At 32.6% G+C, this 12,172-nt stretch overlaps 7 protein-coding genes across 7 annotated transcripts; 6 read left to right on the top strand and 1 right to left on the bottom strand.

Moving 5' to 3' along the window:
• Positions 1-251: 251 nt before the first annotated feature.
• Positions 252-4,834, top strand: BX664DRAFT_357907 (methionine synthase). Its single transcript, XM_051547992.1, has 11 exons — positions 252-310; positions 374-481; positions 565-800; positions 874-1,130; positions 1,189-1,405; positions 1,480-1,611; positions 1,743-2,240; positions 2,303-2,388; positions 2,451-2,509; positions 2,577-3,147; positions 3,212-4,834. Exons 1-11 carry the CDS (start codon positions 295-297, stop codon positions 4,773-4,775), a joined length of 3,744 nt encoding a protein of 1,247 aa, XP_051401912.1. The 5' UTR covers positions 252-294; the 3' UTR covers positions 4,776-4,834.
• Positions 4,835-5,637: 803 nt separating this feature from the next.
• Positions 5,638-6,817, top strand: BX664DRAFT_108093 (Yippee/Mis18). The gene is made up of 4 exons (XM_051539689.1): positions 5,638-5,870; positions 5,953-5,996; positions 6,091-6,199; positions 6,289-6,817. The coding sequence occupies exons 1-4, from the start codon at positions 5,772-5,774 to the stop codon at positions 6,367-6,369; spliced, it is 333 nt and encodes a 110-aa protein (XP_051401913.1). The 5' UTR covers positions 5,638-5,771; the 3' UTR covers positions 6,370-6,817.
• Positions 5,952-6,844, top strand: BX664DRAFT_329773 (uncharacterized protein; the record flags this gene model as incomplete). Its single annotated transcript, XM_051544857.1, has 2 exons — positions 5,952-5,996; positions 6,091-6,844. A coding segment is annotated over exon 2 (179 nt), but the record flags the coding sequence as incomplete, so codon positions are not given.
• BX664DRAFT_329775 (uncharacterized protein) lies at positions 6,832-7,639 on the bottom strand. The gene is made up of 3 exons (XM_051544858.1): positions 7,531-7,639; positions 7,307-7,422; positions 6,832-7,222 (listed from the first exon to the last, which is right to left on the bottom strand). Exons 1-3 carry the CDS (start codon positions 7,599-7,601, stop codon positions 7,107-7,109), a joined length of 303 nt encoding a protein of 100 aa, XP_051401915.1. The 5' UTR covers positions 7,602-7,639; the 3' UTR covers positions 6,832-7,106.
• Positions 7,640-7,784: 145 nt separating this feature from the next.
• On the top strand, positions 7,785-8,530 carry BX664DRAFT_295228 (uncharacterized protein). The gene is made up of 5 exons (XM_051542139.1): positions 7,785-7,813; positions 7,874-7,914; positions 7,984-8,061; positions 8,120-8,314; positions 8,387-8,530. The coding sequence occupies exons 1-5, from the start codon at positions 7,796-7,798 to the stop codon at positions 8,409-8,411; spliced, it is 357 nt and encodes a 118-aa protein (XP_051401916.1). The 5' UTR covers positions 7,785-7,795; the 3' UTR covers positions 8,412-8,530.
• Positions 8,531-8,553: 23 nt separating this feature from the next.
• Positions 8,554-9,226, top strand: BX664DRAFT_329777 (uncharacterized protein). Its single transcript, XM_051544859.1, has 3 exons — positions 8,554-8,756; positions 8,835-8,902; positions 8,964-9,226. Exons 1-3 carry the CDS (start codon positions 8,590-8,592, stop codon positions 9,143-9,145), a joined length of 417 nt encoding a protein of 138 aa, XP_051401917.1. The 5' UTR covers positions 8,554-8,589; the 3' UTR covers positions 9,146-9,226.
• An 807-nt stretch (positions 9,227-10,033) lies between these two features.
• Positions 10,034-11,864, top strand: BX664DRAFT_329780 (major facilitator superfamily domain-containing protein). Its single transcript, XM_051544860.1, has 3 exons — positions 10,034-10,323; positions 10,375-10,534; positions 10,648-11,864. The coding sequence occupies exons 1-3, from the start codon at positions 10,097-10,099 to the stop codon at positions 11,599-11,601; spliced, it is 1,341 nt and encodes a 446-aa protein (XP_051401918.1). The 5' UTR covers positions 10,034-10,096; the 3' UTR covers positions 11,602-11,864.
• The last annotated feature ends 308 nt before the right edge of the window (positions 11,865-12,172 follow it).

The raw sequence follows: 12,172 nt of genomic DNA on the forward strand, positions 1-12,172 counted from the left end.
GATAGAATCTATTATTTTCATTTATTTCTAAAGGAATGTATCTTAATGGTCTTATTTTCATGCGCGCATAACACCTTATTTCACCTCCGAAAAAAAATCATTATCCATTGTTTTCTTCTGATTGTAAAGTGATGGATTGATAAGAAAATGAATCTGATTGGCTGTCACTTGCGAAATCTGTCATCAAGAAAGATTGACCAAGTTAGGGTCTTTTTTTTTTCCTTTTCTTTTTTTTTATTCTTTCTTTCTTTATTCCCTTCCCCCCCCTTTTTTTTTTACCTATATTAACCAAATATGCCCGAACAAATAGGTAAAAACCCATAAGTAATATTATTATTTGTATTTGACTAATATATTAACTTTTATCATTAAGATGTATTTGCTTACTTGGAAGAAACACTTGGAAAGAGAATCATGTTCCTTGATGGTGCAATGGGGACTATGGTACAACGTCTCAAGTTACAAGAATCTGATTTTCGAGGCGAGTTGGTATCAAAAAAAAAAAAAAAAAAGGATATAGTGTCTTTGGGGAAAAATAAATATTAATACTTTTCTCTTTTATAGGTGAAGAATTTGCTCACTGGGCCAAAGACCTTCGTGGTAACAATGATCTCTTAACTCTAACCAAAGCTGATGCTATTTACAACATTCATCGACAATATTTGGAAGCTGGATCAGATATGGTGGAAACAAATACTTTTAGTTCAACATCTATTGCTCAATTGGATTATGCTTTGGAGGATTATGCTTATCGTTTGAATAAAGAAGGGGCTGCTCTAGCGAAAAGGGCTTGTCTTGACGTAAATACTTTAAGAAACTTTATCTAACATAGACTCATATATGTAATTTTTTTTTATGTATGTGATTTTATAGGTATGGGAAGAAACTGGTATTCCAAGATTTGTTTGTGGTGCCATTGGTCCAACTAATAGAACAGCATCCATCTCTCCCTCTGTTGAAAATCCCGCGTATCGTAACGTGACATTTGATGAACTGGTTGAAGCTTATGCTGAACAAACTCGTGGTTTACTTGACGGTGGGGCCGATATTCTTTTGGTGGAAACTATTTTCGATACATTGAACGCGAAAGCCGCTATTTACGCTATTGATGTTGTCCTTGAAGAAGATAAGTAAGTTTTGATCGTTGCCAAAAAAACAACATATAATGATACTAATATTTTGTTATAGACGACCCAAGGTACCTGTCTTTATTTCTGGTACCATTGTAGATCAAAGTGGTCGTACTTTATCCGGTCAAACTGGTGAAGCTTTTGTTACCTCTCTTCGTCATGCCGAACCTATGGCCTTTGGTCTCAATTGTGCTCTTGGTGCTCCTCAAATGAAACCTTTTATTCAAAATATTAGTAGATTCACTGATGCTCATATTATTTGTTATCCTAATGCTGTAAGTTTTTAGATACCTTTTCAACTCATATGTTCTTATCTTTTTTATTATTATTATTATTATTTGATATACAGGGTTTACCAAATGCGATGGGTGAATATGATGAAAGTCCTGCCCAAATGGCAATCAATGTTGAACCTTTTGCCAAAGAAGGTTTAGTGACTATTGTAGGTGGATGTTGTGGTACTACTCCTGAGCATATCAAGGTAAAAAAAAAAAAAAAAAAAAAAAAAAGAAGGAAAATATATCCAGTTTTATAACAAATGAAATTCCATTACGATAAACTCTTTTTTTTTTTTTTTTTTTTTTTTTTTTTTTTTTTTGTGTGTGTCTATAGGCTGTTGCTGATGTCTGTCGAAAATACTCTCCTCGACCGAAACCTAAGAAAAATAGTGATGTCATGGTCCTCTCTGGTCTGGAAGTACTGACAGTAAATGAAACCACTGGATTTGTCAATGTTGGTGAACGATGTAATGTGGCTGGTTCAAGAAAATTTTGTCGACATATTCTCAAAGGTGAATATGAAGAAGCTCTTGCCATTGCTCGTGCTCAAGTCGAAAATGGTGCACAAGTGGTGGATTGCAATTTTGATGAAGGTCTTTTGGATGGTAAAGCGGCAATGACTCGATTCTTGAATTTACTTGCTTCAGATCCAGATTGTGCTCGTGTACCTTTGATGATTGATTCTTCCAATTTTGCCGTTATTGAAGCTGGTTTGAAATGTGCTCAAGGGAAATGTATTGTCAACTCAATCTCATTGAAGGAAGGTGAAGATGATTTTGTTAGAAAGGCAAAATTGATCAAACGATTTGGTGCTGCTGTTGTTGTTATGGCTGTAAGCGATATTTATATCTTTTTTTTTTCAATATGATTCTTATTTTTTTTTTTTTTGATTAGTTTGATGAAATTGGTCAAGCCGCTGAAGCTGATCGAAAACTTGAAATTTGTACCCGATCTTACAATATCTTGGTGGACAAAGTGGGGTAGGAAAGAAAGAAAAAAAAAAAAAGAAGAGAAATATAAAATGACTAATCTTATTATTCAGTTTCAATCCATATGATATTATTTTTGATCCCAATATTTTGACAATCGCTACTGGCATGGGTAATAGAAAAAGGAAAAAAAAATTGATTTTCATTTAATTCATTCTTTTTTAATTTGTGCAACGTAGAGGAACATAATAATTACGCTGTGGAATTCATCAATGCATGTTATGGAATCAAAAAAAATCTCCCAGGAGCCAAGATCAGTGGTGGTGTATCCAATTTATCATTTGCGTTCCGTGGTATGGACAAGGTGCGTGAAGCAATGCATTCTGTATTTCTATTTCACACAGTCAAGGCTGGTATGGATATGGGCATTGTGAACGCCGGGTTTTTGACAGTTTATGATGATATTCCCAAGGATTTGTTGACACTTTGTGAAGATGCTGTATGGAATCGTGATCCTGAAGTGACAGAAAAATTATTGGAATATGCCAAAGCCCACTCCAAGGATGCCAAGAAAGATGAAGATTTAGAAGAATGGAGAACATGGCCTGTGACGGATCGTATTACACATGCTTTGGTCAAAGGGATTATGAAGTTTATTTTGGAAGATACTGAAGAAGCTCGTCAAGATAAGGAAAAATATCCTCGTGCTCTCAATGTGATTGAAGGTCCACTTATGGCTGGTATGAATGTTGTTGGTGATCTCTTTGGAAAAGGAAAAATGTTCTTACCTCAAGTTATTCGATCTGCTCGGTAAATATCAAAAATAAATAAATAAATGGAGAACGAATTGATTTACCTTTTTTTTTTTCTTTAGTGTGATGAAAAAAGCTGTTGCTCATTTGGTGGAATATATCAAAATTGAAAAAGAACAAGATATGGAAGCTAATGGCAATACTGAAGTGAAAGGAAATGGAACGATTGTGATGGCTACTGTCAAGGGAGATGTACATGATATTGGCAAGAACATTTGTGGAGTTGTACTTGGATGCAACAACTACCGTGTGATTGATATGGGAGTGATGGTACCATGTGATAAAATTATTCAAACAGCAATAGAAGAAAAGGCAGATATTGTTGGTTTATCTGGATTGATTACACCTTCATTGGAAGAAATGGTGATTGTGGCTAAAGAATTCCAAAAGGCTGGTCTCAAGATTCCAATTCTTATCGGTGGAGCTACGACAAGTAAGATGCATACGGCAGTCAAGATTGCTCCTCAATATTCAAGTCCAGTGGTATATGTGTTGGATGCATCTCGTAGTGTACCAGTGGCAGCCAGTTTGTTGAACGATGATCTCAAGGAAGATTTTGCTGATGATATTCGAGAAGAATATGATGAACTCCGTGAAGAATACTATGAAGGATTGGAAGAAAAACGATTATTGACTTTGGCGGCAGCTCGTGAGAAGAAACTACAAATCGATTGGACAGCATCACCTCCTGTGGGCAAACCTACATTCTTGGGTACTAAGGTATATGATGATTATCCATTGACAAGACTGCTGGATCGAATTGATTGGAATCCCTTCTTCCAAGTGTTCCAATTACGTGGTCGATATCCCAACCGAGGTTATCCCAAGATCTTTGATGATGAGGCAGTTGGACCTGAAGCTCGACGATTATTTGATGATGCTCAAGTGATGTTACGTAATATTGTGGACAAGAAGCTACTCCGTGCTCGTGGTATTGTTGGATTTTATCCTGCGAACGCTGTGGATGATGATATTGAAATCTATCAAGATGAATCAAGAGAAACAGTTCTGACTAAATTTTATGGGTTACGACAACAATCCGAAAAAGAAACAGATGAACCCTATTACTGTTTATCCGACTTTGTGGCTCCTAAATCAACTGGATTAGCTGATTATGTGGGTATGTTTGCGGTGAGCACTGGATTTGGATGTGATGAAATGGTACAACAATATGAAGATGATCAAGATGATTATTCTTCCATTATGGTCAAAGCATTGGCGGATCGATTGGCAGAAGCATTTGCGGAATTATTACACGAAGATGTACGAAAACAAGAATGGGGTTATGCTACGGATGAACAATTATCTTCAGCAGATTTGTTTGCCATTCGATATCAAGGTATTCGACCAGCACCAGGATATCCTTTACAACCTGATCATACAGAAAAGAAGACGATGTGGGAATTGGGCAACATTGCTGAACAAACAGATATTACTTTGACAGATTCTTTGGCCATGAATCCTCCAGCCAGTGTTAGTGGATTATACTTTGCTCATGAAAAGAGTACATACTTTGCTGTAGGCAAGATTGACAAAGATCAAGTACAAGATTATGCTGCTAGAAAAGGAATGGAAGTGCCTGATGTAGAAAAATGGTTGAATACCATCCTCGCATATGATGTTTAATATATATTGTTATTATAGTTTATAATAATAAAAAATCCACCTATATTTATTTACAAACGAATGGATGATACTCTTCTTTTAGTCACATTCTTATCTGAAAACAAAAAAAAAAAAAAAAAAGAATTTGGTTTCATTTTGAAATAAGTAAAAAAGAAAAAAAAATTGGCTTGATTTGGTATTACCCATTCATAGTTTTTCTTATGTTTTCTCAACAGTATGATCTCTATTGGTTCAATTCACTTTCCGAACATAGTTTGAAAATAATTGTATGAGACGAAATCTGGACTCAGCGACTGCTGGGTTGTACCATAATGCGCTTTGGTGGAAAATAAAGCAACTTTTCGGTTTTCTCTTACATGCTAACCACCTGATAAGAAGTGGAAATTTACTGGTTGCCCCAAAATTTAAAATCTTTTTTTTTTTTCTCTCCTCGTTCGTTTCTTTTTTTTTTTTCTTTTCATATATATATATTTTTCTTTTTACATATTCGTCGCCTATCCCTTTTTTTTATATATCTTGTTTTTCTATTATCCTCCTTTTTTTTTTTTTTCTTATTGGGTTGCTCCATACATTCGTCTTTGTTCTTCTTCTGTTAGTCAATGACTTTTTGTCTCTATTATCTATCATTTACTGTCAAACCAAAGTGATTATCTGATATAGCTCAAGAAGAATAATAACTCCAAACGTAAGATAAAAATATAATAATAATGAAAAAAAATGAAACGATATCTCATCAATGAACTTAACTTCATTCTAGTCCTAAGAACACAGACGGATATATCCAACAACAAAAAAGCAACCGCTAATTCTACTCTTATTTACTATTACTATTATTCTCTATTCTCTATTCTTTATTCTTTATTCTTTATTCTTTATTCTCATTCGTTCTAGAAAAAAAACAAACGCTTCCCACTTATATCACTTTCTCATACATACATACATACAAAACACACCAGACAAACTCAACAGACAAAACATTCTACTCATCAACAAGCTATGGGACTCAAATATCGAACTTATCTGAACAGTACTATTATTTATGGTTGCAATCATTGTAAGACACACTTATCAACAGGGGATGCTCTCATATCAAGGGTAAGTTAATCATCAAACAAGCGATCCAATCTCTTTTAAATATCTAATTTTTTTTTTTTTTACGATATAATGGTGATGATAGCGATTTCAAGGTCAACATGGTCAGGCGTTTCTATTCAATTTTGTGTAAGTTTTACAAAAAAAAAAAAAAAAAAATGAGACATTTTGTTTTGGATGGATGACTAAACACATGTTTTTTTGTAACATTCTTTGTATTTAGGGTGAACATCATTGCTGGAGAAGCCGAAGAACGAAGCATGACGACGGGTGTTCATGTAGTACAAGATATTTCATGTTGTCAATGTAAAACGGTACTTGGTTGGACCTATGTAAGTTTTCAAAAAAAAAAAAAGGATTTATAACAAAAAGTACTTAATCACTTTCTTTATGATTTCCCCCCTTCCCCCTTTATAAAAAGGTCAAGGCGTATGATGATGAAAACAAGTACAAGGAAGGAAAATTCATATTAGAAAAGAAATTATTAACGGACGTACATTAGATAAGTAGATTTTTTTTATTATATATGATAGTATTGTGTGCTTCCTTTTTTTATATTTTATCTTCTCTCTCTCTCTTTTTTTTTTTTTTAACATTACCTATAATGCATTTTCTCCCCTTTTCACGATTGTTTATTTTTTCCTGCTTTTTATTCCCTTTGTACCTTTTCACTTCTTTTTTTTTGTTGTTGCTATTCAAGAATGATTATGCAATCATAGGATATTCCCCTTCTCTTCCTTCCACCCTACTCTTCTAGTTGTAGTCATAGTCATTTCCCATGATTGTTTCCCCTTTTTTATTTTACATTGAACACTTTTTATCACATCTGCACATTATTTACAATCTTATTGTTTTGTTTTTTCCCTTCTTCTTCTCAAATGAATTCTTTATTAGATTCAAACAATAAATATAAAACCCTATATAAACAACATCATCCTCATCAAAATAATAATAATAATAAAAAATAGTTCAAAATATCTTATTTTTATTTCTTATCTACAGTAAAAAAAAAAGGATGGATTCTATTCAAATAAATATAGTGATATGTCTTAGTATTCTAGATGAAGTACGTTACATGATAGAGAGTATATATGTGTTTGTCGAAAGGGAGGGATGTCAAAAATTATGTATAATAAGGTTCATTTGATAGATGAATGGAAGGAAGGTTTCAATAGAAATGTTGTTGTTGATGAATCGAGCTTGATGATATGTTTGGCATGATTTTTTTGTGATTTCTTTTTACCAAGAATTGGCTTGATCGATTTCTTCCAATTTCTTTGCATGTTTGTTGACAGTTTGCATAAGAGTATCAATATTCATTTGGTCTGCCTTGACTGAGAGTTTGTTGCCATCACCTATATATATATATATATAAAATAGAGTCAAATCAAAATTATTCATAAAGTTAGAAATAATAATAATAATAAAATTTTACTTACGATATACGATATCAACTTGAGAAGGAGCCTTGGGATCATTTAATACTGTGGTCACAATCTTGATGGTAGGATTGGCTTTCTTAGCTTCATTAGTATTCACTCGACTTAATAACAATCTATTAACAGAATGGAAGACCATAAAAAAAAAATAGGTGAGATAAATGAGACTTACTACCAAGTCGAATACAAATGGAATACCGTTCAATTGTTTCAATTGTGTTTACCTTGATGATTTCGATAAGGAGTTGAATGGAGACATGGCAATCTTGACTTCGTTGATATGTCGCATAAACATGGTATCAGTTAATATAGAAAAGAAAAGAAAAAAAAAATAACAAGGAATGAAAGGAACAACAACAAGCTTTTTGTTCCAAATAAAAAAAATAGGCATGGAAAACCCCGACGATAGCAGTCAACGGGCGTACTTAATAGTTTCTCATTTTTTCCATTTCCATTTCTCTTTTTTCTTTAAATATATATTTAATAGAAATGAATGCTCAACGATCTGTAAGTCAAACTTATATCATTTTTAGCTATTTATTTATTTTCTTCCATCTTCTTTTATAGGCACGTTTACCTCCCGATGTCAATCGTGTCCTTTTCGTTAGGTAAATGAAATTCTAACAAGTTGATCTAATTGTTAAAACATAAAACTAACTCAATTGTATTATGAATAGAAATCTACCTTTTAAAATCACAACAGAAGAAATGTACGAAGTATTTGGAAAATATGGAGCCATTCGACAGATTCGAGTGTAAGTATAAAAGTATACTATTTAAGAAAAACCAAACACTTATTCCATCTTTTTATAGTGGTAATGCTCAAGATACACGAGGAACAGCATTTGTGATATATGAAGATATCTTTGATGCAAAGAATGCTTGTGAACATTTACAAGGTTTCAACATTCTTGGACGCTATCTCATTGTATTATATTATCAACAAAACAAGATCACAAAGAAATTGAATCTACAAAAGAAAGAAGAAGAACTCAAGGAAATGAAAGCGTAAGTACAGAATTATTCTGATAAATATATATATATATATATTCATCTTTTTTTTTTTTTTTTTTTTAATAGACGATATGGTGTGGACGACGAATGATACTTCCTTCTCCTTTTTTGAATTTCTCCAATGTAATCTGTAAATACTCTTTTCTCTCTTTTTTACCTTATATTACCAGTGCAATAAAAAACTTTCCTATGTCTGGATTTCAAATCTTCTTTTAACTTGTCTTTTTTTTTTTTTTTGCTCCTTCCTCTTCCTATGTCTTCCAAATAAGATGAAGCCAACTACTAGACATTATCTTATTTTTTCTTTTTATTTACTTTTATGTTCTTTGATACAATATACTCAAGCTTATCTCAATGAACCTCATGCTCCATTTTCTATCCTCTCACCTCCTGAAGGTACAACAATAAAACAGGGTGAACATGTCAATATTACTTGGTAAAAAAAAATAAAAAAAAAAAAATAAAAATAAAAAAATAAAAAATAAAAATGAACCTCTTTTCTCTACTTTTATAGGCAACTGACAGCTGGTACTGAGTTTCCAATATATGGTTATGCTGCAGCAAGTACTTCACAAACAATTAGTAAGTCATTTCTCATAGTGATAGATAATAAATACTTATTTATGTATTTATTTCATTATAGTTGGTCTTTTACCACCGGAATCACGTCGAGATGAACGATATGTACACAAAATTGATAGTAATGTCAAACTCACGGATCTCAGTTATATATGGACTGTGGATGAACAGATACCTCCAGGTGCTTATCGTATTGGTATTGGATTTTATTATCACGAAACATCCCCTCTTATTCATATAGTTTAGATATTGTGAAAAGAAAAGTTATTATTTTTGTAGATATCATTACAGTTTATTAGATAATTTTTTTTTTTTTTTGAAATCCTCATTTTGTATATAAAATCATATATTGTACTTTTTTTTTTATTTTGTCTCTCACTCATGAAATTTCATCACGTAGGAATATCTTAGTATTATACACTCTCCCTTTCTTCTTTTTCTTTTTAACTTACATAATATGATAGGCCATAAAAAGCTGTGCCTAGGTAAGATCAAATGACCATCAAAACATTTATTGGAATAGAGAGAGGCTGAGGGGGGAACATCACGTCTTGAATGATATCCATCAGGGGATCCATTTTGTCTTGATGAAAAAAAAAAAAAAGGATCGAGTACGTCTAGTCATTATACAAATAACGGGACCTCATCTTTTTGCAGTATATGATTTTTCTTTTTTTTATGGAATAGGATTGAACCAATCATAGATCGATCAAAATGAAAAACAAGAATGGAGGATCACGTTATTCTGTATTACCATTAAAGAGAAATTGTATATTTATGACTGCTTAATACAAGTGTCGTAATAGATAGGATCAATTCAATTGATTGGATAAATTATATGTTATATTTGTTTTAAATCATCTATACTAGATATATTTATTCTATATATAAATCATCACCCTATTAAGCTAGGAAAAAAAAAAAAGAGATAAACTGATAGGCGACACAGATCTAAAAAAGGAGAGCAAGCAGAAAAAAAAAAAAAAAAGAAACTAATGTGGGAGGGAAGATCCTAGCGGGGCATGAATCCAAAGTTCCACAAAGCATCCAATAAGAAAGCGAGTTTAAAGATTTCCATTTATATTAAGATTCTTTTCATTTCTCTTTCTCTCTTTCTCTTTTATTTTTCATTCTTTTTTTTTTTTTCTATTGTCTCCCCACTCTCTCTCTCTATCGTAACTTTACTTATTGATCATTATGTTAAAACGTAAACCAAGTCATTTAGCCTTATCATTTATTATGGCTTTATTGGTAGCCAGTGTGTCTGGTCCACAATATATCTTTCCAACCTATGGTACTTCTTTAGCCACCAAGTTTCACTGGACAGCATTAGAAAATAGTTTGGTCAGTACCGCTTGTTTTTTAGGTGTTTCCTTTTCTGGTCCATTGTGTTCATGGATGATTGAAAGATTAGGTTCTTCAAGGTAAGTCTATTCTTTATATTGAAAAAAAAAATAATTTTTTTTTTTTGATAGTACTTTACGAGTAGCAGCTTGTTTTGGATTCTTTGGCAACTTTTTATTGGCACAAACTTATATTGGTCGATTACCTTCTCATTTTCAGCTATGCGCTATTTACTTGGTATTGACAGGATTCGCTAGTGCTGCCGCATATATTTGTGCATTAGAGAATCAGGTATAAAAAAGGAGTGGAAGATATGGAAAACTGAGAAAGTAGATGTTATTTGAGAGAGGGGGTCAACTAGATGATTCTAACTCCTATCTTTTTTTTTTTTTTTTTCCTTCTAGTCTTATAACTTCCGACATCATCGTGGTATGGCTATGGGATTTACTAGTGCTGTCTTGGGTCTATGTGGTTTAATCTTTTCTCAAATCAATGATCATTTCTTTAAAAACAATCCAAATGGTGGTGGTGATGAAAATACTTATGAATTCCTTATGTTTTTATCGGTGGTGACAGCAGCTGGTATGCTGATCCCTTCTTTTATACTTGGTCCACTCTCTGATGACAAGAAATATGATGATGAAGATGTGATTTATCGCCCTATTTATCCTTCTGATATGGATCTAGATGATGATGGATGTTCAAGCCATCCAACCTTAGTTGATGATGATAGTCATGATGATGATGATGATGATGAATTTGCCGACACTCCTTTATTGGCCAACAATATCAATTACAATAATCACAACATTAAAAAGCCTATCAATTATGCTCATGATACTGTGGAAGTGATGAATGAACAACAAAAAGAAGAAGAAGAATCGATTTCTGGTCTTGCTCTTTTTACTCATCCTGTAAGTCTTACTTTGTTTGTGGCCTTATTTGTTGTATTGGGAATTGGTTATGTTTATTTGGCAAGCATTGGACAGATCTTATTATCTCTTACTGATGATAATGAAAATCCTCAACATGTACGCAACATCCATGTTTCTCTCTTTAGTATCTCTAATTGTACTGCTCGCGCTGTATTCGGAACTCTCAGTGATATATTGAAGAATCGATATGGTATTCATCGATTATGGGTCTATTGGATGGGGATTGTGGGTTTGATTCTTTCTCAACTATACCTGGTGACCTTAGTTTCATCCTCTGATACATTGATTCCTTGTACTGTGACTATGGCTTTGGTGTATGGTTTGGCTTTTGGTATTGCTCCAGCTGCTGCAGCTGAATTTGGTACCAATGTAAGTACATTCTATACAAATACAAACAAAATTCAATATTTATATTATATGTAGGTATTTGCACGCAATTGGGGTATTCTTTTATTTGCACCTGCTTTAGGAAGTCAAGTGTTCAATGTATTGTTTGGCGCATTGTATGATCAACAAGCTGAAAAACAAGGTGTCCATATTTGTCAAGGAACTGTGTGCTTCCGGAACACTTATTTGATTGGTATAATGGCTGCATTACTTTGTTTAATCATGATGACTTGGACTATGATCAAATGTGGTTTATACAAACGAACTATCTGATTCCCTACCTTTTTTTTTTTTTTTTTAGTATTTAGTATTTTATACATTACATATATAAATACATATATATATATTTCCAATCCATTCTTTTATTTATTTATTTATGATAGATTCCCCTCCTTTTCTACCTTTTTATACTTTGTACATCCATTTAACTATATAATTTTTAATAAATTGACATATACCATCTCTTTTTGTATTTTTTTTATCAACAACCGGAACAACTGATCCGATATCGGAACAACCTCCTTGAAGATGAAATGATAGCCTATTGAGTAATAATATCTTTTTCCTATTGTTTTCAGAGAATAATGAGGTTTATCAATATATAGAA

Source organism: Halteromyces radiatus, assembly GCF_025201355.1.
Source record: "Halteromyces radiatus strain CBS 162.75 chromosome Unknown BX664scaffold_3, whole genome shotgun sequence".
In the NCBI taxonomy this organism is placed as follows: domain Eukaryota; kingdom Fungi; phylum Mucoromycota; class Mucoromycetes; order Mucorales; family Cunninghamellaceae; genus Halteromyces; species Halteromyces radiatus.

Excerpts from the sequence above, each read along its gene's own strand:
- BX664DRAFT_357907 (XM_051547992.1), top strand. Across the intron at positions 1,406-1,479 it reads TTATTTGTTATCCTAATGCT|GGTTTACCAAATGCGATGGG; the intron begins GTAAGTTTTTAG and ends TTTGATATACAG. Across the intron at positions 2,241-2,302 it reads CTGCTGTTGTTGTTATGGCT|TTTGATGAAATTGGTCAAGC; the intron begins GTAAGCGATATT and ends TTTTTTGATTAG.
- BX664DRAFT_108093 (XM_051539689.1), top strand. The coding sequence starts at position 5,772 with ATGGGACTCAAATATCGAACTTATCTGAACAGTACTATTATTTATGGT. Across the intron at positions 5,871-5,952 it reads GGGATGCTCTCATATCAAGG|CGATTTCAAGGTCAACATGG; the intron begins GTAAGTTAATCA and ends TGGTGATGATAG. Across the intron at positions 6,200-6,288 it reads CGGTACTTGGTTGGACCTAT|GTCAAGGCGTATGATGATGA; the intron begins GTAAGTTTTCAA and ends CTTTATAAAAAG.
- BX664DRAFT_329775 (XM_051544858.1), bottom strand. The coding sequence starts at position 7,601 with ATGTTTATGCGACATATCAACGAAGTCAAGATTGCCATGTCTCCATTC. Across the intron at positions 7,423-7,530 it reads TCCTTATCGAAATCATCAAG|ATTGTTATTAAGTCGAGTGA; the intron begins GTAAACACAATT and ends TTCTGTTAATAG. Across the intron at positions 7,223-7,306 it reads TCAAGTTGATATCGTATATC|GTGATGGCAACAAACTCTCA; the intron begins GTAAGTAAAATT and ends ATATATATATAG.
- BX664DRAFT_295228 (XM_051542139.1), top strand. Across the intron at positions 7,915-7,983 it reads AATCGTGTCCTTTTCGTTAG|AAATCTACCTTTTAAAATCA; the intron begins GTAAATGAAATT and ends TATTATGAATAG. Across the intron at positions 8,315-8,386 it reads GAACTCAAGGAAATGAAAGC|ACGATATGGTGTGGACGACG; the intron begins GTAAGTACAGAA and ends TTTTTTTAATAG.
- BX664DRAFT_329777 (XM_051544859.1), top strand. The coding sequence starts at position 8,590 with ATGAAGCCAACTACTAGACATTATCTTATTTTTTCTTTTTATTTACTT. Across the intron at positions 8,757-8,834 it reads GAACATGTCAATATTACTTG|GCAACTGACAGCTGGTACTG; the intron begins GTAAAAAAAAAT and ends CTACTTTTATAG. Across the intron at positions 8,903-8,963 it reads AAGTACTTCACAAACAATTA|TTGGTCTTTTACCACCGGAA; the intron begins GTAAGTCATTTC and ends ATTTCATTATAG.
- BX664DRAFT_329780 (XM_051544860.1), top strand. The coding sequence starts at position 10,097 with ATGTTAAAACGTAAACCAAGTCATTTAGCCTTATCATTTATTATGGCT. Across the intron at positions 10,324-10,374 it reads GAAAGATTAGGTTCTTCAAG|TACTTTACGAGTAGCAGCTT; the intron begins GTAAGTCTATTC and ends TTTTTTTGATAG. Across the intron at positions 10,535-10,647 it reads TTTGTGCATTAGAGAATCAG|TCTTATAACTTCCGACATCA; the intron begins GTATAAAAAAGG and ends TTTTCCTTCTAG.